The sequence below is a fragment of the Rhipicephalus sanguineus genome, chromosome 6 (assembly GCF_013339695.2).
Source record: "Rhipicephalus sanguineus isolate Rsan-2018 chromosome 6, BIME_Rsan_1.4, whole genome shotgun sequence".
Lineage (NCBI taxonomy): Eukaryota > Metazoa > Arthropoda > Arachnida > Ixodida > Ixodidae > Rhipicephalus > Rhipicephalus sanguineus.
This window is the reverse complement of record NC_051181.1, coordinates 124628584-124645408: the sequence shown is the minus strand read 5'-3', so window position 1 is coordinate 124645408 and position 16825 is coordinate 124628584. Positions and strand designations below refer to the sequence as shown.

General features: G+C 43.4%; 2 protein-coding genes across 2 annotated transcripts; one reads left to right on the top strand and one right to left on the bottom strand.

The window, feature by feature from the left end:
• Positions 1-539: 539 nt before the first annotated feature.
• Positions 540-8416, bottom strand: LOC119396346 (RWD domain-containing protein 1). Its single transcript, XM_037663530.2, has 6 exons — positions 8256-8416; positions 7915-7992; positions 7718-7845; positions 5615-5758; positions 3185-3371; positions 540-770 (listed from the first exon to the last, which is right to left on the bottom strand). Exons 1-6 carry the CDS (start codon positions 8326-8328, stop codon positions 679-681), a joined length of 702 nt encoding a protein of 233 aa, XP_037519458.1. The 5' UTR covers positions 8329-8416; the 3' UTR covers positions 540-678.
• A 155-nt stretch (positions 8417-8571) lies between these two features.
• Positions 8572-14137, top strand: LOC119396348 (trafficking protein particle complex subunit 3). The gene is made up of 5 exons (XM_037663532.2): positions 8572-8866; positions 9049-9146; positions 9414-9510; positions 13111-13293; positions 13925-14137. Exons 1-5 carry the CDS (start codon positions 8825-8827, stop codon positions 14042-14044), a joined length of 540 nt encoding a protein of 179 aa, XP_037519460.1. The 5' UTR covers positions 8572-8824; the 3' UTR covers positions 14045-14137.
• Positions 14138-16825: the final 2688 nt, after the last annotated feature.

Sequence of the window (16825 nt, the reverse complement as noted above, 5' to 3'; positions counted from 1 at the left end):
CATGCGATAACATCGCTCCGCGTGCGAGGCCTGTCGTTGCTTGCTTACCAGTTATTTCGTTGAGCAAGGGACCATAAGGGGCGCCGTTGAGGCGGGAACGGTCGCGAGCACTGGCGAACTCGTTATCTCGACAGACATCGGTAACGGCTACTCTTTTTAAGTGCTGGACTGCGGCGCAAAGTGCATAGCTACTTCATGCGCAATGAAACTGAGTTGAACCTTTCTACCATCGTGAAAAAAAAGAAGAATCCTTTCTACTACGTGGCCAGACAACTTTGCTCATGTGGCCAGACAAAGCACTGGACGCGCGGGGCAAAACTGGATTTCCGGGAGATTTTCCTATGACCCGTACAACCGGGAGAAACGTTCAAAATCCGGCAGTCTCCCGGGTAATCCGGGAGACTTGGCAGGTATGCCAATGTTAGTGTGTGATTATGCATCATAGAAAAGTATCCACAAATTTTGTAGGACAAGATTTCGAATAAAGAAATACAGAAAATATGATTCGTATTAAAATTTCTCAGTATATGCGCACGCCTACTAGAAATCCTACGTGGGCTGCCAAATGCCAGTGTTTTTTGTAAGTTTAGTGCATGCTAGAAAAGTTTATTCTTACAGAGAAAACAAGAACAATGGTATAATAAAAAAAACATTTTGTTAATAGCCACACTCCTATCGTCACGCTTTCACTTCGTCGTCATCGAGTTCTTCCAGGTCCAAGTCCTCCAGTTCTTGAAACAGCGATTCGTCCACTTTGACGTCTTCCTCCCCTGAAAAGAAAATGCAAGTCACAAACATGCAACAAAAAAGGGCATCATGTTTTGGTCCACGAAGTCTGCCAGACAGCTTTCCTTGCTTTCGCTACACGGCCCGTTTTCTTGTTTTTCATTCACCGTATCACAATATAATGGAGTTCTCCAAAATATAGAGACCCCAGGAAAGCGCCATAATTGTGGTGGTTGACGGCTCCAGATATTCCGGACTTCTTTAACGTGTGTTTAAATTTTAAGTATACAAGCGCTTATTTACTGCGTCTTCGCCCTCGCCGGAGTTCACCTTCCACAGCCGACTATATATTACAAATATTGAAGACGATGGCTTTGCCAGAAAACGTGATGGTGCTACTACAGTTGGCTTGCTTGACGTGGTAAAAGTAGCAATGTATACCATTCATAAACTAACAATTAAAACATGAATTAGCCTTCCTGCGGAGTTGAAAATAGTTGGAGCTTGCAGAATAACTACAAAAACTTGGAGGACACTTGAGCTTGTGGTAGGGGGGTGATGGCTGTTTTTTCCACTGTGGCCTAATATATTTACCCACAAAGAGCACCACTCAGTCAAAATTAATTCTGAGCTTCTTACAAAGCAGTCCACCTTAACTAATAATTGCGGGGTTTTAGATGCCAAAACCATGATATGATTATGAGGCACGCCGTGGAGGTCTCCAGAAATTTTGACCACCTCGTGTTCTTCAAAGGAGTACTGGCACAAAAATTTTACATCTCATTTTTTTCTGTTGTAATAAGTAGCTAAAGACTCAAGCGTGCGGTGGTTAATTTTTTTGGAAACATTTTTGTAGCGCCCAGTCGCAGTTTCGCTTTCAAAGAGCACCGAGGGAGGCAGCACCCAGAATGATTTTCACATAAACACAGCTGGCTACGTGAGCACAAAAAACTGCGTTCACATGAGCACCGGACGGACAAATCTTTTCAACAAAGGCTCCCTGAGTGCTGCTATAATCCCATCTGGGATCTTGTAAATGTGCATGACCCCCCCAAAAATGCACTGCCAAGGCAAGGACATCAGACTTTGTACTTTCGTGCAAGTCTGCTTCCTACTTCCGTTGAAAAAGTCTGCTAGGAGAGAGTGCTCACAAAGATCATGGCAGCCAACACAAACTCGTGATGCAAGAGGCTGTTGATTATTTACATTAAAACTAAAGGGGAGTTTCATGTGTAGTGGCACGACACGTGCTTTAAAATTGATTTTAAATACAGGGTGTTTCAAGAAATGTGTCCAACCTTCTCAAAAAGTCAGGAAAATGCGATATTTGATTGCTGCCTTCAGAATTGGTTTTTCTGAAGTGGCCGGGATTTTAAGATGGTTAAATAAATTAGTTGGGACTGTAATTAAAAAAGTTAAGTTAATTAACTTTTTAATTAGTGGAGTTAGGTGGTTGTGTCAAATGGGAGAATTGAAGTTCGTCATGCCAGAAACTCAACCCAACTTTGATATTTCGAAAAAGTGGCATCTAGTAATAATTACGAAGTAATGAAATTCAACCAAATTCAATGGCGAAACCTAAACAGAAACATGGAAGAACACAACGGCCATATTCTTCTGAGACGTCCAAAATGAGTGAATGAATTTTTATGTAGCGCTAGGCATCTTAAGATGGTTAGAGACATGACTTGAGACAGTAATTAAGAAAGTTAGATTAATTAACTTTTTAATTAGTGGAGTTAGATGACTGTGTCAAATTGGGGAATTGAAGTTCTTCGTGCCAGAAACCCATCCCAACATTGAGATTTCGAAAAAGCGGTCTCTAGTAATAACTACGAAGTAATGAAATTCAACCGAATTCGATGGCTTTCGCTGTTGAAAGCCATTGCATTTCGCTGAATTTCGTTACGCCACAACAATTACTAGAGGACGCTTTTTCGAAATCTGAAAGCTCGGATGGGTTCCTCGCATGAAGAACTCCAATTCTCCCATTTGACACAATCACCTAACTCTACTAATTAAAAAGTTAATGTAACTTTCTTAATTACTGTCCTAAATGATGTCCTTAACTACCTTCAGATTCCTGCCACTATAGAAAAAGCAATTCTGAAAGCCCCGAGCAAAAATCGCATTTTCATGATTTTTTGACAAGGTTGGACACATTTCTTGAAAAACCCTGTATATTCTAGGCTAGGTATATTATCCGTTCATAATTTGTAGATGATGCGTGTGTGTCAACATAAATCCATTCCGCAAGTGATCTCGCCTTGAAAATTTTGTGCCAGTACTCCTAAATGTAAGCAGATCTAAATGTAAGCACACGAGCCTCTGGGGCATTTCGTCTCTACCAAGATCGAACCTGCCCCTTTTGGGTCAGCAGTCCACCATACCTCAGTGTTGTTTTGTGACCAAATTCCACAATAAAAAATAAAAGCTGCATAGTCTCGGAATCACTGACCTTCTTGCATGAACTGGAGATCAGAGTCGATGAGGTTCGTGTCTTTCTCGAAGAGTTCTCTCCCCGTGAGTTTCCCGGATGCGTTCAGTGTCTTGTCCCTGTTCCTAATCTCTGCCATCTCTGCATCGAATTTGCTCTTCCATGCCAGGAAGCTCTCCACAGTAACTCTGGTGCCTTCAAACTTAACCTGCAGCAAGCAGTAGGCAAAATTAAGAGGATAACCAAACTGCAGTTTTTTTTTATCTGTTCACACTACTTCCTTAAGGGTGTGAGACAGAACAGAGACAAGACTATCCTGTCTTGTCTCTTGTCTACGTCACTTCTCCAACTTTTAGAATATTATTTGCAACAATGTATTACGTATGAAACTGTATGATGGCTCAGTTTAAAGAAGATATTAGAAACAACTAAAAACAAGATCGGGAGGATGGGAGAACACAACAAACGAGCAAAGTTCTTAGTTCAATGCTAATTAGGGTCACATATATGTCTCACAATGAAGCACATACAGTTCACTAGCATGTTTATTCAGCTGGAAAGGCTTCGATTCTCAGGAAGTTATATCATGCCATACAATGTTGGCAGAAAATAAGGACAAGGCATATTGGCACTGCTAGATTGAATTAACAAGATGAAAAATTACACCATCTCCCGCTAAAGGGGACCATGAGGCGATGCGAAGCCGGAGCACTTGCACGATCGCGTTCCGTTGGCGTTCGTTGGGTATGCTACCGACCTCGCGTCGTGGAACGCGAAGAGGGACGCTACGCGCGTCGTATCTTCCATCTAGCCTGGCCGTTAATTCTCACAGGGCGAGCGGGGAACGCGGTCGACAGGCGGGCGAGAGGGGGGAAGCATAGGAGAGGAGGGAGAAGGGGAGGGGACGCGCATGCGCTCGAGCTCATCGCGGCGTTGCGCAGGAGAGAATTTCGGCATGTCTAGCCCGCGTTTCAGAGGAAGAGTGGAAAGGGGGAGGGGAGAGGGGGAGGGGAGATGGAAAGGGGAGTGGGAGAGGGAAGGTGGAGAGGGGAGGAAGGGGAGAGGGGGAGGGTGAGTGGAGAGGAGGTGTGTGGAGAGGGTATGCGCATGCGCAGTAAGGGTGGTCACGCCGCACACCACCACCACCACCACCACCACCGGATTGAGCTCCGCCTTAAGATACTTCGCATCTAAAAACTCTAGCATCAGGAAAGACAAGCCACATTATTTTTGGCATAGTTCAATAGGCTAACAAGATGACGCATACCACTGGTGGCAATTCCCTTGCGAAAAGTGGAGTGATAGGCTGCGTTCCATCTGACAGACACAAAATCTAGATGCTAGACATTGTTCAATCTTGGCAACAAGACTGTGTGAGCCATGTTTACTAGACATGAGCGAATGTACAGTGCAGTCCAGTGTTAAAGGAAACATATAAGCACAATGTACTACATTTGCTCAGTCAAGTCTGGAAGCATTTAGTTTTCCATAAAAAGATTTGAGGTAGGTGACAGTGGTTCCTTTCTGCGTGCCTGTGCAGTGTACCACCCTTTCCTGGAGCATTTCAAAAGTAATATTCATAGGTTCGGAAGTTCTTTTCAGCAGCGTACAATAAACAGAGGCCAGCAGTGTTGCGTTTCTTTAAGTAAATGAAATTAATACGTTAAATGTGGAAGGAAAAAATAAAACAAGGTAACTGTCGTGAAGACTGCAGGCAGTCAAAGATAGGCTTATGGGTGATAACTTGGTAGCAGCAATATGGAATCTGGTGCACTTATGCACAGAATCAAGAAAATTTAGTGTCAAAGTAAAAAAAAAAAAAGAATGCTGCTTCAGTGTGGAAAGTGACAATTCCTTGCCTCCCTCAAGCTTTGCAGTGTCAAACCATCTCCTGAACAACTATATTTGGGGAACTAATTTCCTCGACAAGACAGTGCTAACAGATCTAGCATGGCCAAAAGCAGCTGAATAAGGAAAGCGTTGGGTTGCCCATCATTTATCGCTAATAGACATATTGGTAACAAATGTGGAATGCAATGTGCTCGTATTCAATGTGTCACTATGTGCCAGTGGTTACTATAGGGGAGAAATGGCATGAAAAAGTGAGATAATGTGATCCCTCATTACTTTTTACTTAGTGTGCCTTGTGTGTGTGTGCGCGCGCGCACACACACACACACACACACATGGAAGGCAGGCAGGCTTGGATGCTTTTAAGTTATACCTCACTTTCATACGAAACCCTGCATTACTGACAACATGAATGAGCTCCTGCACGAGTTTGTTGAAACTGTGAATAGTTGCAGTGGATGAAAATAAAATAGTGCCAATGCCACACTGATAACTTCAATAATAATCCCCAGGTGAAAACGCAACCAGGGAGACTGGCACGGATCGATAAAGAACCGAAGGTTCTGCACTCTGTAGCAGTGAAGATGAGCATCACATTACCCTCTCTGCTTCCTCTTCCTTTTCTTTCTGCAGTCTCAGTGCTTCGTTCTTGTTGAACTTGACGCTCTCTGTGTGCTGATTCAGCCACTCGGTGGCAGCCGAGACAAGAGTGAAAATCATGACCATGCCAAGGTTTTCTTGGACCTGAAGGAAAACACAATCACTGCTAGGTGAACATTTTAGAAGTGTCAGACATGCGAAGTACTGGCTCTTGAAAATGTTAGTAAAATTTTGCTAGAGGAAGTCCTGAAACGAAGTTTTTGAAGTTATAGAATCTTTACACCATTCTTCTTCCATGTAAAATAATGGCATTAAGATTGGGAAAAGCTTAATACTATAATATGACACTAAAGCTTGCCATGAAATGCTGGGTCTTGCGACATCAGTATTGTTGTCACGTCACGACATAGCAAAATTTTCTGGCTAAATGCGAGAACAGTTTTCTCCCAAAAAAAGTGACATCCATATTTTTTCTGGCTGTGCTTGCCAGTGGCAGCTGCAGCAATCATGGGCACAAAGCAGGCTTGCTCTTATATCATCATATAACTGGTATAAACCAGTTGCACTTGTGTCTGTGCAGTTCTGTCCTCTTCCCATAAGTGGTACGGAATAACGTAGCAATGAAAAGGTACCAACTAGCCCAATCAAGTACCCTCCTAAGGTAAAACCAGTACACAAAAACTGGTTTATAGGAACAGGTATTACAATAGTAAATGATTTAGGGTGCTCTGATGCTTTTCAATATATAGAGGAATCGGAATTTCATTTAATGAAATAAAAAGAAAGGAAGAGTAAAAAAAATGTAAGTACCTTAATGCTAATGTTAACTGGTACATATTCTTTTACTCAGCACCAGGGCAGGTTTGCAGAATAGATAGATTATCAAAACACAGTATCTAGGCAGCAATGTTTTATCTTATGAATGAGTAGAGAAACTGTGAACAGGAACATTCAGAACTTGAAGCACAGAAGAGTGACTTTTGATTTCTACAGGAACTGTGGAAATCCATGAGTGTCAGCAACGTTACAACTACATGTAGTACAGACAGATGATCAGACCTAGCTTGACTTAGTTTCCATCACATTATGTGGCCAGCAAGCTTTTGGAGTGGTGTGACACCTATGCACCACTGTAAAATTTTATGCTTCGTTTGCCAGAAACATTCGATAGTAGCAACGTAAACAGAAGTTGAAGGTGACAGTGACGAACTGCTACAGATTACAAGGATGTTTGCCATGCCTACAAGTCAGAGATGAACAATCTGTTCTGAAGGCTGAACATTCACACAATAGGCTGTCCACGTGAGCTTCCTGAACTGATGACAGATAACAGCATGTCATTCGTTTATGAGTCTGCATGTCTAAGTGTCCGCAAGTCACCTTTTAGTGCCCACTGAATCAGGCAAATAGCTCTTGAAGTATGACGAGCATAATATTGCTACTACAATCGAACCTCGTTATAACGAAGCAGCACCAGGACCATAAATTAGTTCATTATAACAGTAGAGATAAAAATTGACTGTGTCTCCTTGCAGCGTTTCAAACTAGACTGGAACATCGGAAGGTGAAATTGCAACAGAACAAAGTTTGTTGAGCAAAACAGGCCTGCGCTGACATTTATATGAAGAAGGATGTGATTGTGAATTTCATGAAACAAAAAAAAAATGCTTGTCAACTGCCTTTCAATATTTATTTTGTTTTTTATGCTACCTTTCCAGTTTTGAGCCTTGCACGAACCAAATATCCCATCGTTACAGCCTATATTGCGGCGGCTCTCGCGATCTTGGCTACGCTATAGCAAGAATAAATGCCACTGAAATGAAACATTACCGACCAAAATGCGTATTTTGTTCGCTATAACCGATAATTCGCTGTATCAAAGTTCGTTATAACGAGGTTTAACTTGCATAATTTCAAAGAATACGATTGCCGTGCGGTTGTCAAACTCGGTGACAAGCAATGCTACTGGTGCCACTAACCGAAACTGCGCTCGTTTTCAAGGAAGAGGCAATAAGATGTCCTTGCGTTCCACGATCTATTCGCAAGCGCGTACGTACACACACCCAATATCGAATGAAATTGCAATTGACGACACGTAATTACCTGCTCTTTAAGTGCCGTCATCAACGCCTCGACGTCCTCCTCTTCGATGTTCTCATATTCGGCTGCCTCAATCAATGGGCCTTCCTCAGGGTAGGCAGGTACGTAGGTAAACTTCAACTTCACCGACACTAGAACAGTCACAAAGACATCAAGTTGCGCTCGAAGCAAACGTCGTCATCACAAGAGATGCCTCTTACTTTGTTCGCCTTCGGGCTGATCACCGGCGTCAGCTTTGACGTCGATCGTGAATGCATGGTACGGTTCTGTCTCCAAAACTGCACGAAATGAGAAACATCGAAATAGTGTGTCACTTTCAGAGAAAACTACAATGTTATGCATCCAGTTAGTCGTCGACGAATTTGGCTAGCAGGTGTACAGTGATCTCATTGCACCTTCTCGTCCTGCGTGTGTTTGCTTTTTTTGCGCTAATACTTGTGTCAGTTTGTAAACCGGTGCATTGCGAGACGAAGGATGTTTCTCACGTCACAGAAGAAGGTATATGGAAATCGAAAACGAGTGCTTCAGAGAGACAACTTACTCTCGAGTTCACTAGGGTATATGGATTCTAACGCCTCTATCTCGTTCCTCTGCTCTTCTTGAAAATCTGTCATCGTACCACAGCGTTCCGTCAATCGCTGATGTTATGAGACGAGACACATGGACGCCGCCATTTTAGAAGGCATGGCGGCGCTGGCAGCGCCAGTAAATTTCTAAGGTCGTTACCTATTTTCACGCTTTTATAATCGAAATAAGGTTTAAGCAGCCTAACTATTTGTTATAATTGGCGTTTTTATTTTAAGGAAGAAGCATTTCACGTTGTAATTTTTGGCCGCCTGGTGGCGGGGTGGTGAGACAAGGCTCACTAATGGCGATCGGCTGCTAACTGCAGAGAAAGCATGGGGGTGTGCTGTGTTTACATTGCGAAGTCTCTCTTTTTATGAGCTTCGGCGCTTCTTGTTAAAAGCTGTGTCACCTGCGAAAGCCATTTAAGGAGTACCGTGACACCGCCCGCACTTTGAAATCCTCACCGGCATCGAGTTAGTTGTCGGCGCTACGTCGAAATCTCGGAACCTGTGCATTCGACTGCTCTCAGCCGCTGTCTGAACCATGTCTAGGCAAGCTGTTCGGAGTACGGACCCGAAAAAAGTGGTAAGAGCCACCTTCATTTATCTCTGCGTGTCAACTTTACATTGGCTTGTTGTTTTGTGCGCACGAAGTTAAGTCGTTCGTGTTCCCCTGAGAAAGGGGGAGTGACACTGATCCTGGCTGCCTTCCTTGAAGGTTTGCCCATCTTTAATTGAATACTTTCTCTATTGCCTCCTCACCTTTAGAGCTCCGAGCTCTTCACACTCACCTATGGATCTCTGGTGGCTCAGATGCTGAAAGATTACGAGAGCGACGAGGAAGTTAACAAGCAGTTGGACAGAATGTGAGTATGTGTAAGCGTGTAGAAAGAGGCGTCGCTGTAACGCTGGTAGTGTAGTTTACAACGCCTTGAGCATCTGAAGCATGCAGCGTGTTTAGAGTACGTTACGTATGCTTACAATTCTGGCCTCTTGTATTATGTACGGGAGCTTGGTTTCAATGGTGCGAACTACCATGACGAAGTTTACTTTCTACGTTAGTCATGTATTGTAGTTAAAGCTCATTTGAGTGGTTTTATCCACGACACAGTGATGTTTACATTGTTTTGCAGGGGCTACAACATAGGTCTTCGGCTGATCGAAGACTTCCTGGCTCGAACAAACGTGGGCAGGTGCTACGACTTCCGTGACACAGCTGAAAAACTTCAGGTGTGTCAGAGTCACTGTTAGATCGTACCGCATATAAGTGTCTCCTGTTTACTTTTTTCTCTCTTACGAATGTAAAAAAAAAAAATCTATTTCACTTATCTTGTGAGGTTAATTTGTTGCGTGCCACTAGCGACATAGTCGTTTCATCTGTTAATGTGTTCATAATTGAATGAATAGCATCACTTTACAGCCTTTTGTCGTGGCCTTCTGCAGAGAAGTGTGGCACAGGTGCAAGTAAATGGGCTGTCGCCAAACGCCAATAGTTAATGTTACTGTAAGTTACGTAACCTGCACCATGCAAATTCTGATGCTGCAAAATCTAATGCACAATCTTTCAAACTTTGACGGCCTGGTCACATCAGTTGCCTGTTCTAATACATTTTACTACGTCTCTGAGTACATGGTTATGCACGAACTGTAGTGAAGCTTCATTCTTGGTCCAATTAGTGATATTCTCTAGGCACTGACTGAATGAAACATTTACTATGGTTACACTTCAGCTTTATCAACTGGATTGGACACATGTTGGCCAGTGGTCAGAAATGTGAATTGAATATGTGAAAATGTGTATTGTTCTTTGGTTTTGTGTTTTTGTACTCATTTTTGCATGCGTTCACCACCATAACTACCCTATAGACTATTTTACGGACGGGTTTCGGTGCCGCGGTGCTGGGCTGTTAACCTTGCTATGTTTTATCTTGAACAACTAAGCGAACAGTGTTACGGTGGGCGTATACACATGAAAATTGTTGGGTTGGTGCATTCGGCATTTCCTGACTATCAGTTCTCGTCAGATATGAAAAAATAAGAAAACATTCGTTTAACAGCCCATGATGGCGGTGCCCATATGCCTTATGTAACATAGTCTATAGAAGGCTGCAGGTTCAACTCCCGAATACAGCAGCTGCATTTCGGTGGGAGCGAAATATAAATATGTCTTTGTATTTGGATTTAAATGTGCATTAAAGAACTCCCGGTAGTCAAAATGTACCTAATACCTTATACAGTGAAACCTCGGTGATACAAATCTCACGGGACCACCAAAAATATTCGTATCACCAGAAAGCATGGTAAATTAGCATGCAATAAAACAAAGCTGGCGTACATTTCCATTTATTGTTTTTCAGGTCCGCAGCAACGTCAGGAAGAACCCTGAATGATTGTCAGTTAAGTTTTTAGATGTCGGCAATCATACCAGCACTCGTAAATATACGGCCTGTACGCGCGTATTTAATTAATGAACCAGGTGCGTTGTGACCCGCGACAGCAGTTGCCCCTTCCAAATTTTAGTATGCTGTTTTGCATGACACCGGAGTACTGCAGCATAAGTAACAAAAGAAGCACTTTGACGCGATGGATCAAGGCCACAAAATTATTGATAATAATATAATATCTGGGGTTTAACGTCCCAAAACCAAGATATGATTATTAGAGACGCCGTAGTGGAGGGCTCTGGAAATTTCGACCACTTGGGGTTCTTTAACGTGCACCTAAATCTAAGTATACGGGCCTCAAACATTTTCGCCTCCATCGAAAATGCAGTCGCCGCGGCCGGGACTCGATCCCGCGACCTTCGGGTCGGCCACAAAATTACAGAACCACGGTTCTGTGTTATGATTTTGTTATCGCGGAGGTGTTGGGGATGTTTCTTGGGAGATTTACGGCTGTGCCCGCACAAGTGTGACCTCAACGGTCGCGCATGTTGACGTTGTGAGGCCTGACTCCTTCGCCAAGACCGTCCTTGCCTTCTTTCAATCCTCGTCCAGCTTTCATAGGATGTCTGATGCACGAGGCAGGCACGTGTAAACACAGTACAACGACCGCAGCCCACGTTTTTGCGTTAGAAAAAAAAGCACGGCGCTAATGTCCTTTGTAATCTAAAAGTGAAGGCACACGGAGGTACATAAGAGCCTCAAAGATTCGCGCACACAATCTCGGAGGCCGTGACGCGTCTCTGAAGGTTTATTCTGACCGTAAGAAAAGTGTTCTTCTTACACGGTGATTCTAACGATTTGGCAGTGCGGCGCGCATGCCCACGCTTGTGTTACCGCGCTTGTACGTGCTTGGCGCGTTCCGCGACAGCGCAGACAGCACCTCTTCATAGCTCGACGGTAGCGTACGTTCGTATCAAACGTCGCTGGGTGAAAATCGATTCGCAACAACAGTACTTCATTACATTGCAGGCCAATGGGCCTTGGCCGGGACCAACGGAAAATTCGTATCACCCCGAAATTCATATGAGCTGTGATCGTATCACCGAGGTTTCACTGTACTCATATCATGGTTTTTATGAGCAAGGCCCAGATTTTACCTGATAAGGAGCATAAAATGGTGTGTAGCACCCCAGACCATATGACCTGCCCAATTTGTAGTTCTTTTAACATTTCACAGAATTGTGATCACCTTGTACAGACCCACAAGTTAAGTGGACGAGTTAAAAGCGTGCCAATATGTAGTACTTCATTTCGGCTTTGAGGCTCTCACTACTATTGCGATCAGCTGCCTAATACTATTCTAGAGTTGTGCCCCTTTTCAGCTGTTATCTGTGATGATAAACTGTGTATTCATTTCCAGATACCAGACTATGATGAATTTTTCATCAAGCGATAAGGCTTATTTTCTGAGAAATGTGTACAGATTTTTTTGTAGCTTCATGCTATGAGTGCATGGAGGACAGTTTTTCAGTTTCTTGCACTTTCCTCTACCTTGAGGGCCTCTGTGGAGATAATTTCCCATAATCCCTGTTGTTGATATGCTTGCATTTTTTGCGAGATTCACGTGAACATCTTGATATGTGGGAACCTTAAAAAAATATTAAAGGGGTACTGACACAAAATTTCGCGGCCGAGATAGCCTGCTGGATCGATTCCCGTGTACGTGTGTGTACCATCTGCAAAATATCGACAGCGAATAAAGCTTGGAAGGTATTTTATATGAATTTTGAAGTTCGCGAGCGCGATCCAGCATTATAGGCCGCACCTAGTGCAGTGACACCCTCGGAGGTGACCCGAGTTGACCCCCCTACTTCCCCTACGTAAACGTTTCAGCCGGCAGCCGGTACAAGTTATGATGACGTCGTAGCTGCCATTTCTGTTTTGACGCGCTTCCCGACGAATCGCTCCTCGCCAGCAGGTCAAACCTGAAGTGATTCGCCACGTCGAAAATTCCTTCCATCCCCGCCGCAAGAAAATCGTCGCCATCAGACGACAATGAGCCCGGCGACGACAGACTGCGCGGAAATGCGTCGCTGTTCTGTGTGTTCACGTGACCAAGCGTTTCACTCGCTAGGTGGTGATAGTTGCACCCGGCGGCTTGTCGTTTTTGGAGCTCTGTCAAACCGAAACTGAGGCTGTGTCGGTAATGAGGAGCTTGTAATTCATTATCTGTCGCGCGCTGCAGCAAACGATGTGCCGTGTTATGACTAACAGGCCCCCAGCAACACATTGCAGCAAAAAAACGCGGGGCGAAAATTTTTGTGTCAGGACTCCTTTAAGACATCCTCTTTTGTGATAGCACTGCAATTGCGGTTTCCCTCCCCAGTAGCTGAAATACAGCAATCGTCTACGTAATATTTAAGGTTGTTTGTGCTCGTTTTCACAGATGGCCTTCAAGATGTACCTGGGCATAAGTCCATCCATCACAAACTGGAGCCCCGCAGGGGATGAGTTCTCGCTGATTCTTGAGAGCAATCCACTCACCGAGTTTGTAGAGTTGCCTGAGAGTCACGTCAACCTGAAGTATAGCAACATTATCCCTGGGGTGGTTCGAGGAGCTCTTGAAATGGTAAGTTGCAATTTCTGCCGACTCGGCCAATAAGCAAAAGGAACAGTTGAAACGGTGAGCTGTAGTGTCGGCTTATACTGTAAATACAGTGGAACCCCTTTACAAGAGGCGCTGATGTAACAAACCATTGGGTATAAGCGACACCACTGTGCCTACATTGAAATAGGAGTTGATGAGATAATGAGAACAAGGTACCCTGCTTATAAGAGACACCTCATATGAAGGACAAAAACTGCTCCCCAGTGCGTGTACCTTATAAAGGGGTTCCAGAGTATATTAAATTGCAAACCTTTCATTCAAGTAAATTTTTGTGGATATATATGTGACACATAACTAGTCTACAGGACATAGTAAGGACATAGTAAGGAACACACAGGACACAATGGCTACTACATAACAGTTTCAAGCTCAGGGTGGCCCTTTAGAAATGTTCCTCAGTGTAGTAGCCACTCAACACTTCAAGCAGTGCAAAGAAGGGGTTTAGAATGTGCCATGAACAGAAACTTGGGAAGGCACATTTTCCAAATCTGCAGCCTTCACAGACACTGAGTTACTTTGCAATGTTTCGCTTTGGAACGTTAAACGTCCCGATATGATTTTGAGCGTGCATTCCTTGCCGTCTGTGCTTTAGGTTCAGACAGAAGTGGTTGCCTGTTTCGTCCACGACCAACTGAAAGGCGACTCTACTTCTGAGCTGCGAGTGAAGTTTGTGAGGCGGCTGGAAGACGCCATTCCTGCGGGCGAGGACTGAATAGAAAAAAGAGACACTGCCCTTTTGTTTTCACAATAGTGCATCATTGCCTCAACTGTTGATAATAAAGCAGCCATACATTCCTTGAGATAAGTCTTTTTTTTTTATGTAGAAAACATCCGAAAAGGTTGGCCTTGTGCCGGCTATTTCAATCAGTTTTTTTTATTGCGATAGCAATTATATGGACACTCTCGACTGATTTTTGCCGTCACCGTCATGCCCCGGATATGTATATGTATGTATATATAAATAAAACCAACAAAGAAAAATCAGAAGAAAAAATTTTTTGAAGTGCGCCACCCGGATTCGAACCTGCGACCCCTCACTCCTTAGCGCGCTGCTTTTAACAGCTCAGCCACGCGCCACCGGTTGTGTGGAATAATAACGGTGAGCTATTTATATACACCATTTAACGCTGGCTGTCTGCAGATCTCTGAGGTGCTTCCGCGTGTGCAGTATCATCCTGCGAGGTCGCCTGCAGGGTGCGCTTTAAAGCAATGATGGTGCGCTTTAAAGCAAGGAGACGCGGAGGGGCCACTCCATGCGCCGCAATTTTCAAGAAAACAAGAAATATTTAAGAGCGTTGGGTTGTAGCGCACTGCTCAAACATAAATAAGTACCTCGGACAGTTGTTAGTTCGCACTCATCCTGTGTATACCTGTGCATTCTTTTCAAGCGTCCTTCGTTCTGTTTGAGCAGCGCAGTGCGCTGCAAGTGTCAAGCTGTTACCGTTAGTTCGTGATCATCCTGTGCGTGTTCGTTTCGTGAGTCGTTTGCGGTTGATGGGCGTGCTGCAAGTATTGAGCTGCTTGGTGTTCTTCTTGCGACTTTGTAATTTGTTGCTATCACATTCATTGCTTCGGCTTTGCGGCGAAACTGTGATGTTTTCTGTTATGCTGACAGTGATGTCGGCAATCGATGATGACTGTCATTATTGTCAAGTTGATCTACCGGGAATGGTGATGAACACCATTCAGCTGCAGCAGTATTGAAAGAACCGGGGTGCCCTTTCACATACAAATATGTATGCACTGATGCTGGAGAAAATGAACTTTGTTGCATTTCTATTTGATGCCACATACTACCATAAAGTATGGTTCAGGAATGCTGATGAGAGTTGCATAATTCAGCCTTGAAGCACATGGTAATGGGTAGATTGCACCTTGATTTATGCCCTTTATTCAACACACGCTTTCTGATATGCTTGTGCAATCACGCGTGCATCATCCTCACACAATGAATCTATTTTTGCATAAAAAACAGTAAGAGTGTGCGAATATTTGAATATATTGAATAACGATTCGAATAGCGTTCTGTTCACTTTGGTATTTGAATAGTTCATATTTGAATTACCAAATATTTTTCAAATAATCAGCACTGACAGAAAAATCCCAAAGGAACGAAACCTTACAATAGGGAGGGCCATTTTTTTGTTTTAATATAATTGAATTACTAAGACGCATGAAGCCCTAGCTTTCACAGGGCTACTGATGCGATATTGATTACTGGATGAAGGCATTTTCGTTTAAAACTCTAGTTGAAACAAAAGTGTTGTCGATCGATTATTGTCATCATGAAAAGACGCGAGGAGAGGGGGGGGGGGGGTTCGGCTGCATTCAGCTTCAGGAGTACAAGTTTTTGTACATATTTACGTGAATAAGAACAAATGCATGTGTTGCATTTGTGTAAATTGTTCATAGTATTCAACACTTTTTACCTGCTTTTTGTGCTAAGGCCCATGCTGTGATAACTGATTGATTTATCGGTTTCATGACATATTACAGCGGAAGCTGTTATGAGATCACAACAAGGGCCGTTTTTGGCGCCGTATTTGTCTGCCGCCGCCGCCACCGGTGTCCGTAACCACTATTGCTCGAAATAAGAAAAAAAAAAACTGCACATACCATACATGTAAATGTGAGCAGACTTGTTCTTGTTAAGATTTTTTAAAACCTAACCATTAAACATCATCACTGATTCCCTATTCAGCTGTGTCACCCTGTGTCTCTCCTGAAATATTTAGCATTAGCTTTATTTCATTCCATTTATTTACTTTAATTTACCCTCAATTGCACAAAGCTTTTCAGAGCAGAGTGGGGTACAATGTGAACAAAATAACGTCAAAATAATAACTACAATACATATGAAGATACAATGTTAGGCTGATACAACTAAATTGAAATGCAGGTACAATGAGAAATACAGAGCAAACAAAATAAAAGAAGAATACTATATGCACTTTGCATATCATCAAGTAACATCGACATATTTGCACAGCGCAAAGTGAACAAGGGCAGAGAGAGTACACAACGCAGGCGCTGACTTCAACTAAATTTTATTAGCGATGACTCTAGAAATATATACACAAGACAACAACAGCACACATCAGTGCAATCGCACAACCTATTGTGCCACAGCCAGATAGGCAATATCCTTTTTCATGAGGGCAACAGAAGGCATGCTAACACATAGGTCACCAAGCTGTTGCATTTTATTAGCTTCCATGATTTCTCGTGTGAGCTGCTCACGATGTTTCACTACGACGGTGCACTTTTCAAAGTCCGGTTCACTACCGCAATCTGCAGTGAATGCCCAGATGGCCTTGAACAGCTGCCCGTTTGCCCAACGTACTTCTTACCGCAAGTCAACAGGATCAAGGACACAACACCCACTGCGCATGCTACAAACATCCTCGTTCATTTTGTGCTGTGGAAATATGTTGATGCTAAATCACCAACAAGCCCAAGCAACCGTTCTTTCGTCAAGTAATTGTGTGAGATG